General features: G+C 41.7%; 1 protein-coding gene and 1 long non-coding RNA gene across 2 annotated transcripts in view; one reads left to right on the forward strand and one right to left on the reverse strand.

Annotated features, from left to right (window-relative positions):
* RHBDF1 (rhomboid 5 homolog 1) overlaps nt 1–12,613 on the reverse strand; it is a 542,782-nt gene that overhangs the window by 355,579 nt on the left and 174,590 nt on the right. Inside the window, exon 3 of the mRNA XM_053472100.1 lies at nt 2,336–2,466. Coding sequence (XP_053328075.1) covers nt 2,336–2,466 — 131 coding nt within the window. The remainder of the gene's footprint in view (nt 1–2,335; nt 2,467–12,613) is intronic.
* LOC128502357 (uncharacterized) overlaps nt 1–12,613 on the forward strand; it is a 306,149-nt gene that overhangs the window by 277,460 nt on the left and 16,076 nt on the right. The window lies entirely within an intron of this gene.

Here is a 12,613-nt window from a genome sequence, read left to right on the forward strand (position 1 = left end):
TGTAATCGCTTTCTGGATCCAAGCTACTAGACTGCATATAGATTCAATTGAATGAGTGGGCTTTTTGTTTCATAAAAGTAGGTCAGAGTGAGAACATTCTTGTGGGAGTGGGAATTCTTGTGGGAAATAGCACTTGGTGAAACCATCATTGAATATTTAAGTGAGATGAGGAGCAAACATATCTTTGAATGTCTTGTAATAGACGTTATAGGAACCGTCTGGTCCAGGGGATTTGTGCAACTTTAGACTTTTTATGTCCTCTAGGACCTCTGAATCCGTAATTGGTTGGCAAAGTTGTCCTTGAGGTTCAACAGACAGTTGCGGGTGGGTAATGTGTGCAAAAATGTGGAGATGCCTCCCATGGTAGGTAATATTGGGAGGCTCTGATGTTGTAGGGCTTTTTGTATAATTTGCAAACGATTCCGCAATGTTTTTGGGATTGTATATTGCATATTTTTTTGTAAAGTTATACACAACCTAGCCAAAATCCGTCTTAGCTTATTAGCTGATAAACTGTCGGCCTTGTTCCCTTTAATAGAATACCGTATTTGCTCGATTATAAGTCAACCCCCTCAAAATCTGATTATTAGTTTATGAAAAAAAGAAAAAGCCTGAATATAAGACAACCCTATAGGAAAAAAGTTTTACCAGTAAATGTTAATTCATGTAAACTATGTAAACCATTTTTTAAATAAAAGCTATGATTGAGAAAAATATTTTGTTTTTATTTCCTTTTATTTTCCAACCTGCCCCCCAGTTATGCACATCTGCCCCCAGGCTTTCCACTCTGCCCCAGAAATGCCTTATACCCCCTATATGCCACTGTGCCCCATGATTTGCCTTTTAACCCTCTAAATGCCCCTGTCCCCCATGATATGGCTTTTGACCCCCTATGTGCCACTCTGCCTCCAGAAATGCTGTATACCCCTATATGCCACTCTGGCATTTAGGGGGTTAAAAGGCATATTATGGGGCAGTGTGGCATATAGGGAGGTATAAGGCATTTCAGGAGGCAGAGTGGCGTATAGAGGGTTAAAAGGCATTTCTGGAGGCAGAGTGGCATTAAGGGGGGTTAAAAGGCATTTCATAGAGCACTCTGCCTACAGAAATGCCTTATGCCCCCATTTAACACTCCCCCCTCCCGCAAACTTACCGGTGCTTCTGAGTCCCTGGCATGTAGTCGGGGCAGCAGGTAGACGTCTATGCGATTCGCGTAGGCAACTTCTGCTGCAGCCAGAAGGAGGTGCGGTTAGCAGCAGGGGGTGGCTACGTCCATCGCACATACACCCTCCGGCTGTCAGAGAGAATTCCCCGCACTGGTGAACTCTGACAGCCAGGGAAGGTCTGCGTGATGGATGCAGACAACCCCAACTTCTAACCACACCTCCTTTCAGCTGCAGTGGACGTTGTCTACGTGAATCGCGTAGACGTCTACATGCTGCCCCGGCTACACACCAGGGACTCAGAAGCACCGACTTGTGGAGGTTGTGAGTCCATTCATCAAGGTTGTGTATAGTCTATAGCTCCAGGGAAGAGTGTGAAACCTGTTTAGTGAAGACTCTTTACCCTAATAGGTCTGTAGATGATCTATGGGTGTTAGGTCTAATGCGGCATATTACTCCTATATCCAAATTTTGTGTTATTTTGTGCCCTTGACTCTAAACGATGAATGATGAATGATGCCGTTTGTTCCTCCTTATAGAAAGTCCACTTTTAGCAACCATTCATCATTTGCAGCGCCACAACCACACCTACAATGTGAGGAATTTGTATTTTATTGAGGGTGTGGTAGATAAGTTGAACTGCCTCCCAGAAGCTAAAGAAGGGAGAGAATTTAAACATGCATGGGACAGGCATGAACCTATCCTGAATCTAAGACCAAGGATGGATTAAGGTTTGAGTCTTTACATCAGGAAAACAATCAGACTAGATGGACCAAATGGTTCTGCAATCAAATTCTACTGTTCTATGAATTCACTAACGTGGTGCAAACCAGGTGTTTGAAGTATAGATGTTCTAACTCCCTAATATCAATCTTCATTATGAATATCCAAACCTCAGTGAGAAACTCTTGCATAATGATATCAGGGAATCAAAATGTTAATTCTTAAATATTTTATTTTATTTTTTAATCTGAAAAAAACAAAACATGCATCACTCTACATGCACTTGTCTGACTGCAACAAAAATTTAGAAAAATGTTGGCACTTTCTTAAAAATGTTGGTCTCCTGTCAGCTAGCAGTCCATTCACAGGGATAGTGCTGATTTTCTCAATAAACAATATATACATAATATATATAGACGTACATAAGAAACAAACAGTATTAACAATACCTTTTTATGGTTTGAGTGATTGAGGCTTGGCGTTGTAAGAATGGCCGCTTCTGTTCATAAGGAGGTGAAGTTATTCTTGTGTTTTCAACCGGCATGCTTAAACTTCTTAAAAATGCTTGGCGCTTAAATGGCTGAAAATAACATTATGAAATTAAAATATATGCATGTAGTGTTAACAGCAAACATATTATTTATACTGGAGATTTCCTTTGAAATCCCAACCAGAAAACTTTTTTTTTATGAGAAATTGTTTATAGAGTCTAGTAATCTAGTGATAAACATTCAGTAATCAAAAAATGTCTGAAACACACTGCATCTGATTTGATGAAGAAGTGTTAAAAGGGAATGTCTCATCAATAATTTTCTCCTTGAGAATAATACCGTATTTGCTCGATGATAAGACTAGGTTTTGTCAAAGTAAATGCTTATCAGGGGGCAGAGTGGCATATCAGGGGGGCAGAGTGGCATATCATGGCGGGCAGAGTGCTATATAGGGGGTATAAGGCATATCAGGGGCAGCAGAGTGGCATAGTAGGGTGGCAGAGTGGCGTATGGGGTATAAGGCATATCTGGGGGCAGAGTGGCACATAGGGGGTGTAAGGCATATGAAAAACCCTAATTAAACTTTTTCTTTTTTTTCTAAATTAATACTCAAATGTTGGGGGGTCATCTTATAATCATGGTCGTCTTATATCATGGTCGCCTTATAATCGAGCAAATACGGTATATAGCAGTGGTTGACAAACTTGCCTTGGATCTAGAAGCTAGCCAAAAATACTATTTTTATTTTCGTATATTGCATTTGTAGTTTGTCATTTTTGCAGAATTCTTAGTAGCTTAATTAGAGTTTTGCCTTCTTTTGGATCGAGAATAGGAATGTTAGGTAGAAGGGTTAAACTTGATGGACTTAGGTCTTTTTTCAACCTTATGAATTATGTAACTATGTAACACAATATAGAAACCAATACTGTCAGGATTCCACCCTGTCTGTCCAGACTTATTTAGGTGTCATGTCTGTTGCAGCCTCTTGAGGTCACCTGTCAGATCAAGAGTACCTTGTATGCTAATGATCTGATCACCTGCATCTGCAATAGATCATGGAATGTTTTATGCACACTTAAAGAAGGACTGGACTGCTGGGCCCTCTCACTGGTCCGGGTGAAATGATAATGAATCCGCTTGGGATGGAATCCTTTTTAAGAACAAAAATGCGGTTTTAAATTCTATTATTGAAATAACTACCAGAAGTCCGCTTTCACCCCTTCTGTCTGTGCCATTGAACCCCTTTTAGCCCTTCCTGTAAAGCCATTAGTTCAGTGAAAGCAAATAGACCAGGGGCGTCCCAACATACGGCCTGCGGGTCAAATGCGGCCCGCTGGACCTCGAGGTGGGGCCCGCATGAGATCTGCAGCCAGGGACGGGTTAACGTAGGGGCTGATGTAGCTGCTGCTCCATGTTTGTGAATGAGTAAATTAAATGAATATGAGTGTGGTAGCATGGATGGGTAAATAGGGGGTAAGCATGGCACAGGGAGGCTGTTTGGGGGCAAGGATGGCAAGTCCTATGCTTGGGGAGGTCCTGTGGATGCAATCTGGGTGCCAGGGCTGACATGATACTAAAGGGGGAGGCAATATACAAGCGTGTGGGGGCATTAATTCACAAGGGCATGGTGGCATCACATAAATCAATACTAAAGAGGGGGCTGGGTGGTTGGATAAATATACAATGTGGGGCTGGCAACATCAATACACAAGGGGAGCAGCGGGAGCCATTACATAAATCAATACTAAAGGGAGGGGCAGGCTAGGGGCATAAATACCGTATTTGCTCGATTATAAGACGAGGTTTTTTTCAGAGCAAATGCTCTGAAAAATACCCCTCGTCTTATAATCGGGGTCGTCTTCTAATCAGACCTCAAATAGAGGTCTGATTAGGAGACTAAGATCCAGATCCCCCGCACCGCTGCAGGGGACCTGGATCCTCCTGTCGTCGCCCCCCCCCACACACACTTACCGGTGCTTCCGGAGGTGAAGTTGGCAGCGGGGGTTTGTATGCGTCCGTCGCAAATACCTTCCCCGACTGTCAGAGATCAGAATTCCAGAGTTCCTGATCTCTAACAGCCGGGGAAGGTATTTGCGACGGACGCATACAAACCCCCGCTGCCAACTCCACCTCCTTCCGGCTGCCGCGGAATGAGACGTCAACCCGCTGCCCCGGCAATACATCAGGAAATTGGAAGCACCGGTAAGTAAGTGTGTGTGTGTGTGTGTGTGTGTGTGTGTGTGTGTGTGTGTAGGGCATTTCTGGAATGCCTTACACCCCTATATGCCACTCTGGCACTTAGGGGGTTAAAAGGCATATTATGGGGCAGAGTGGCATATAGGGAGGTATAAGGCATTTCAGGAGGCAGAGTGGCGTTAAGGGGGCATTTAATAGTGCACTCTGCCTCCTGAAATGCCTTATACCTCCCTATATGCCACTCTGCCCCATAATATGCCTTTTAACCCCCTAAATGCCAGAGTGGCATATAGGGGTATAAGGCATTTCTGGAGGCAGAGTGCTCTATATAATGCCTTTTAACTCCCTTAATGCCACTCTGCCTCCTGGAATGCCTTATACCTCCCTATATGCCACTCTGCCCCATAATATGCATTTTAACCCCCTAAATGCCAGAATGGGATATAGGGGTATAAGGCATTTCTGGAGGCAGAGTGGCACATAGGGGGTCAAAAGGCATACCATGGGACACAGTGGCATATAGAGGGTTAAAAGGCATATCATGGGCCACAGTGCCATATTGGTGTGGCAAGCCTGGGGGCAGATGTGCGTAACTGGGGGACAGGTTGGAAAATACAATAGAAAATATAAAAGAAATAAAAACAAAAAAAAAAATATTTTTCTCAATCATAGCTTTTATTAAAAAAATAGTTTACATGAATTAACATTTACTGGTAAAACTTTTTTCCTTTAGGGTCGTCTTATATTCAGGCTTTTTCTTTTTTTCCTAAGTTAATATTCAGATTTTGGGGGGTCGTCTTATAATCAGGGTCGTCTTATAATCGAGCAAATACGGTACATAGTGCTGGCTGAGGGTGATACACAAGGGGGCAAAAACAAAAAAGAGGGGGTCAAGTACAAAGAAGTGTTTTTTAAAAAAATAACCGCACTTTTATTAAAAGATTCCGGCATGTACTGGCTGACTTAGCATGATAGGAGTGTGATTGCCTTTTACATATATATAATATTTTTTTTCTGTCCAATTTTGGTGTGTTACTTACTTTTAATAAAAGTGTGTTTTTTTTTTTTTTTTTTTAAGGAGGAACAAAAAAAAAAAACCAATATTATCTACCGTATTTGCTCGATTATAAGACAAGGTTTTTTCAGAGCAAATGCTCTGAACAATAACCATCGTCTTATATTCAAGGTTATCTTCTAATCAGAGCTCAAATAGAGGTCTGACTATAAGACTAAGATCCAGGTCCCCTGCAGTGCTGGGGGACCGGCAGCCGGTGGAGGTCTGTGCAATGTGCGCAGACAACCTCCGCTGCTGCCAGCACTTCTGCCAGGGGGTTCTATGAGTGCATTCATGGACTCAGCAGACGGCAGCAGCAGCGGAAGTTGTCTGCGTGCATCTGGCTGGCTGCCACCACTACACACCAAGGAGAAGAGATGGGGGAGAAGTCTAGGGACGCACTGGTAAGTCGGGGGAGGGTAAGAGTGGCATTTGGGGGGTTTAAGGGCGTTCTGGAGGCAGAGTGGCATATAGGGGGTTAAAATGAATATCAGGGAGGCAGACTGGCATATAGGGGTTTAAAAGGAATATCAGGGAAGCAGAGTGGCATATAGGGGGTTAAACGGAATATCAGGGAGGTAGACTGGCATATAGGGGGTTAAAAGGAATATCAGGGAAGCAGACTGGCATATAGGGGGTTAAAGGAATATCAGGGAGGCAGACTGGCATATAGGGGGTTAAAAGGCATATCTGGGGAGAGTGGACAATAGGGCATCCAGAGGCATATCTGAGAGGCAGAGTGGCATATAGGGGGGTATAAGGCATTTCTGGAGGCAGGCTGGCAAATAACGAAATAAAAACAAAAAATGATTTTTTCTCATTCATAGTTTTTATTAAATATGAAAAAATAGTCTACATGTGAATTAATATTTACTAGTAAAACTTTTTTAAATTAATATTCAAATTTTGGAGGGTCGTCTTATAATCGAGCAAATACAGTATATAAAAAAAAGGTTTTTTTCCTAATTTTCGATAGTTTTTACTAAATTTCTCATCCTAAATTTTCAGCTAATTATCTAACTATGGTATCAAAAGAAAGCCCTCTCTCCGGCGTATAAGACGACTGGGCGTATAAGACGACCCCCAACTTTTCCAGTTAAAATATAGAGTTTGGGCTATACTCGCCGTATAAGACTACCCCTCTACACAGTATACAACAACCAGCCAATCACGGCAAGCGATGTACCTTACCGGTGACTGGCTGGTTGTTGTATACAAAGCCTGCTTGGATTGGGTGGGTCAGCTCTCCCTAACATATGCCTGTCCACACACACATGTATAGACATACACTGCCCTCACACACCCCTTCCTTTACACACATATACACGTACACAACAGCTTACAAACACACATATACACATACACTGCCCTTACACACGCCTGTCCATACACATATACATACATACACTGCCCTTACACACACACACACTATATATATATATATATATATATATATATATATATATATATATATATATATATATATATACACACACATACTAACATACGCCTGTCCATACATACACATTTATACACTGCCCTCACCACACACCCCTGCCTTTACACACACATATATATATATTGTGACAGTGTAAACCCCAGGGAGATGCTTAGTGTGGCATTTGGGTACAGGTGCTATCCAGATCATAAATATGGGTCCCTGGGGTGGAGCAATTGGAGAGCAGGGTGGGCCAATGCTCCGTTTCCCCATTTTGTGGAAATTCCATGCCAGGTTTCCCAGGAGGCAAGAAGTCCGCAGGATCTGGTCCAGGATTCCTATGAGGCCGGCGTCAGGCACAGGTGCTGGGCATTAAAAACCCCTGGAGCCTGATATTCAGAGAGACTGTTGGGGAAGAGGAAGTTTCCCTGAGCTCCCAGGGCAAGGAGAGGCCCTGAACAAGAGGACCATCCCTGAGCCAAGTGAGGCAATACCTGCCTGGACATTTTGTGTGCTGTCTGGGGGAGGTTTTCCAGAGCCTGGCGTAGCTGGGTCTGATTGGGAGGTTGAGTTAGTGGGTGAATAGGCTGGTCAGTCTGGACCAGTATAGTTTAGTTAGAGAGGGCTCCAATTGGGAGCTAGGTTTTGTTTTTATGATTTGGTTTTGGGGTTTGGCGATTAAAAATAAAGCACTGTTTTGCTACAGCTGGTGTTCCTGACTCTGATTGCCCTAGAGGACTGTGCTTAAGACCCCTAACTGTGATGTTTATGGCCCTCGTGCTACAGGGTTTGTCACAATATATTCACTGCTCAAAATAGTAAAGGGAACACTTAAACAACACAATGTAACTCAAAGTCAATCACACTTCTGTGAAATCACACTGTCCACTCAGGAAGTAACACTGATGGACAATCAATTTCACATGCTGTTGTGCAAATGGGACAGACAACAGGGAGGAATTATAGGCAATTAGCAAGACACCCCCAATAAAGGAGTGGTTCTGCAGGTGGTGACCACAGACCACTTCTCAGTTCCTATGCTTCCTGGCTGATGTTTTGGTCACTTTTGAATGCTGGCGGTGCTTCCACTAGAGTGAAAGCATGAGACGGAGTCTACAACCCACACAAGTGGGTTTGCTGTGTCTGTCAGCATAGTGTCCAGAGCATGGAGGCGCTACCAGGAGATGTGGAGGAGGCCGTAGGAGGGCAACAACTCAGCAGCAGGACCGCTACCTCTGCCTTTGTGCAAGGAGGAGCAGGAGGAGCACTGCCAGAGCCCTGCAAAATGACCTCCAGCAGGCCACACATGTGCATGTGTCCACTCAAACGGTCAGAAACAGACTCCATGAGGGTGCTATGAGGGCCCGACGTCCACAGGTGGGGGTTGTGCTTACAGCCCAACACCGTGCAGGACGTTTGGCATTTGCCATAGAACACCAGGATTGGCATATTCGCCACTGGCGCCCTGTGCTCTTCACAGATGAAAGCAGGTTCACACTGAGCACATGTGACAGACGTGACAGAGTCTGGAAACGCCGTGGAGAACTTTCTGCTGCCTGCAACATCCTCCAGCATGACCGGTTTGGCGGTGGGTCAGTAATGGTGTGGGGTGGCATTTCTTTGGGGGGCCGCACAGCCCTCCACGTGCTTGCCAGAGGTAGCCTGACTGTCATTAGGTACCGAGATGAGATCCTCAGACCCCTTGTGAGACCATATGGTGGTGCGGTTGGCCCTGGGTTCCTCCTAATGCAAGACAATGCTAGACCTCATGTGGCTGGAGTGTGTCAGCAGTTCCTGCAAGAGGAAGGCATTGATGCTATGGACTGGCCCGGCCGTTCCCCAGACCTGAATCCGATTGAGCACACCTGGGACATCATGTTTAGCTCCATCTATCAACGCCACGTTGCACCACAGACTGTCCAGGAGTTGGCGGATGCTTTAGTCCAGGTCTGGGAGGACATCCCTCAGGAGACCATCCGCAACCTCATCAGGAGCATGCCCAGGCATTGTAGGGAGGTCATACGGGCACGTGGAGGCCACACACTACTGAGCCTCATTGTGACTTGTTTTAAGGACATTGCATCAACGTTGGATCAGCCTGTAGTGTGGTTTTCCATTTTGATTTTGAGTGTGACTCCATATCCAGACCTCCATGGGTTGATAAATTTGATTTCCATTGAGGATTTTTGTGTGATTTTGTTGTCAGCACATTCAACTATGTAAAGACGCAAGTATGTCATATGATTAGTTCATTCATTCAGATCTAGGATGTGTAATCTTAGTGTTCCCTTTATTATTTGGAGCAGTGTATATATATATATATATATATATATATATATATATATATATATATGCATATATATATATATATATATATATATATATATATATATGTATATATATATATATATATATATGTATATATATATATATATATGTATATATATATATATATATATATATATATATGTATATATATATATATATATATATATATATATGTATATATATATATATGTATATATATATATATATATATATATATATATATATATGTATATATATATATATATATATATATATATATATATATATGTATATATATATATATATATATATATATATGTATATATATATATGTTACTGTGAAAGACCGAAATTGGTGAATGTCGACTTTCACCGGTGAATGTCAACACATACCAAATACGTTGGTGAAAGATCGAATATTTCATTTCATGATATTACATTCGGACCCTCACCGGTGTATGTCGACAATCACAGATATGCTCTGGTGGAGGTCAAAAAGAGTACATTCGGACCCTCACCGGTGTATGTCGGAGACAAATAGGCGACTGGCTGTCTCCCGCTGCTGTCAGTCCGTATGCCAAATCCTTTGTTCTGCTGTCAGTCCGTATGCAACTCCCGCCAAATCCTTTGTTCTGCTGTCAGTCCGTATGCCAAATCCTTTGTTCTGCTGTCAGTCCGTATGCAACTCCCGCCAAATCCTTTGTTCTGCTGTCAGTCCGTATGCCAAATCCTTTGTTCTGCTGTCAGTCCGTATGCAACGTTTGATGGTGCGAGTAACGTTTTCTACATTTTTTACGACACCCTTATTTATAATCAATGGATACCGCAGTGAATCGTGATCTTTTTATTGAAAAGTTAAATGCATTAATTGCGGAAAAACGAGAAGACAATTGTTTTTATTTTTCTCAAGAAAAGTACTCTAAAATACTTTCTGAAGTGGTTTCTGCTAAAACTAAGTGCAATACACCTTTGGATTACAGACGATTAAAACGTTTTGATGTTTTAAAAATTAATGATGAAGAGAAGTTAATTGTACCATTAAAACAAGGAGACACGAATATCCAGTATTATGTTACCAATGAGGAATTGTTCAGTATACTATATGAAACTCACACCAGAATAGGCCACGGAGGAAGAACACGTATGCTGAAAGAATTGCAAGTTAAATACAAAAATATTACGTATGAAGTTGTCATGTTGTATTTAAATTTATGCAAACAGTGTCAAATGAAACACAGTGCACCTAAGAAAGGTATTGTTGTGAAACCAATGGTCAGTTCTGAGTTAAACTCAAGATGTCAAGTTGATCTGATAGATCTACAGTCAAACAGCGATGGCGAATATAAATTCATAATGGTTTACCAAGATCATTTAACTAAGTTTGTCCAGCTACGACCTTTGAAAACTAAGAGAGCTGAAGAAGTAGCGCATCACGTTCTTTCAATATTTTTAACATTTGGTGCTCCAGCAATATTGCAATCAGATAATGGTAGAGAATTCAGTAATCAAGTCATATCCGAACTATGCGCTATGTGGAAAGATGTTAAGATAGTCCATGGAAAGCCTCGTCACAGTCAAACACAAGGCTCAGTTGAAAGGGCCAATCAAGATATACAGAATATGCTATCCGCATGGATGAACGATAACGATACAAATAAATGGTCAGATGGTTTACCCTTTGTACAATTTGCCAAGAACACTACATACCACGAAGGAATACGCCAAAGTCCTTATGAAGCCATGTTTGGCGTTAAGGCTAAAAGAGGCATAGCATCGTCTTTTTTGCCTAGCGAACTAATCGCAAATATTGAAACCGAAGAACAACTCAAAGAAATTGCCAATACTTGTGAAACCGAAAAACAGCATGAAGAAACTGTTGATACTTCTGAAAAAAATTTGTGCGGTGGTCTTTCGGAAAACCATATTTCAAGGAAAAATATTGAAGAGGACCTGCATTCTACTACGTTTCCACATCAAGCTCTAACTGGAAAACACGAGTTAATTTCAATAAAAAGAGCGGCCGCGAAAGAGAATCTTGTACTGCAAGCAAACAAAATGTTACGCACCTCACAAAAACAATTTCCTCCTGCTCAAATTGGCGATAGTGTACGAATACAAGTGCCTGATGTCGACCGTGGTCGTACAGATAGCCGAAATGTGTTAGCGGTTGTTGTTGGGATAGAAGACTCCGACTTCTATAAACTGGCAAATAAAAATGGTACCCTCAAGCAGCTTTACACACGTAACCAGTTCGTAATTTGTAAAGAAAAGTTACTTTCCATAAATGAGATTTCGGCTCAAGAAATTTCGCTGAGAGAAGCAGCTGCAGCTAATTCGAGAAGCGGCGGGCAAGGCTATACACGCTGTCATTGCAAAAGGAAGTGTTCCACAAATAAATGCAGTTGCAAAAGCAAGGGACTTCTGTGTAATTCAAGATGTCATAATAGTTTCAGTTGTTGCAATAAATAAGTTAATGTAGTTGCAAAAGCAAGGGACTTCTGTGTAATTCAAGATGTCATAATAGTTTCAGTTGTTGCAATAAATAAGTTAATGTAGTTGCAAAAGCAAGGGACTTCTGTGTAATTCAAAATGTCATAATAGTTTCAGTTGTTGCAATAAATAAGTTTCTAATCACATAATTGAATCCTTTTATTATCACCCTTGTGATATTTTATCGCCGCTGAAATACGGAGAAGAAAATAGAAATCTCCGACATTCACCATTAGTACTTGGTGAATGTCGACATTGGCCGGTGTAAGTAAGAAATAAGGGTATTTAGCAATTATTTTGGACATACACCAAGCGACTATGTGAATGTTGTGACTTGATTACTGAATTCTCTACCATTATCTGATTGCAATATTGCTGGAGCACCAAATGTTAAAAATATTGAAAGAACGTGATGCGCTACTTCTTCAGCTCTCTTAGTTTTCAAAGGTCGTAGCTGGACAAACTTAGTTAAATGATCTTGGTAAACCATTATGAATTTATATTCGCCATCGCTGTTTGACTGTAGATCTATCAGATCAACTTGACATCTTGAGTTTAACTCAGAACTGACCATTGGTTTCACAACAATACCTTTCTTAGGTGCACTGTGTTTCATTTGACACTGTTTGCATAAATTTAAATACAACATGACAACTTCATACGTAATATTTTTGTATTTAACTTGCAATTCTTTCAGCATACGTGTTCTTCCTCCGTGGCCTATTCTGGTGTGAGTTTCATATAGTATACT

Source organism: Spea bombifrons, chromosome 7 (genome assembly GCF_027358695.1).
Source record: "Spea bombifrons isolate aSpeBom1 chromosome 7, aSpeBom1.2.pri, whole genome shotgun sequence".
NCBI lineage: Eukaryota > Metazoa > Chordata > Amphibia > Anura > Pelobatidae > Spea > Spea bombifrons.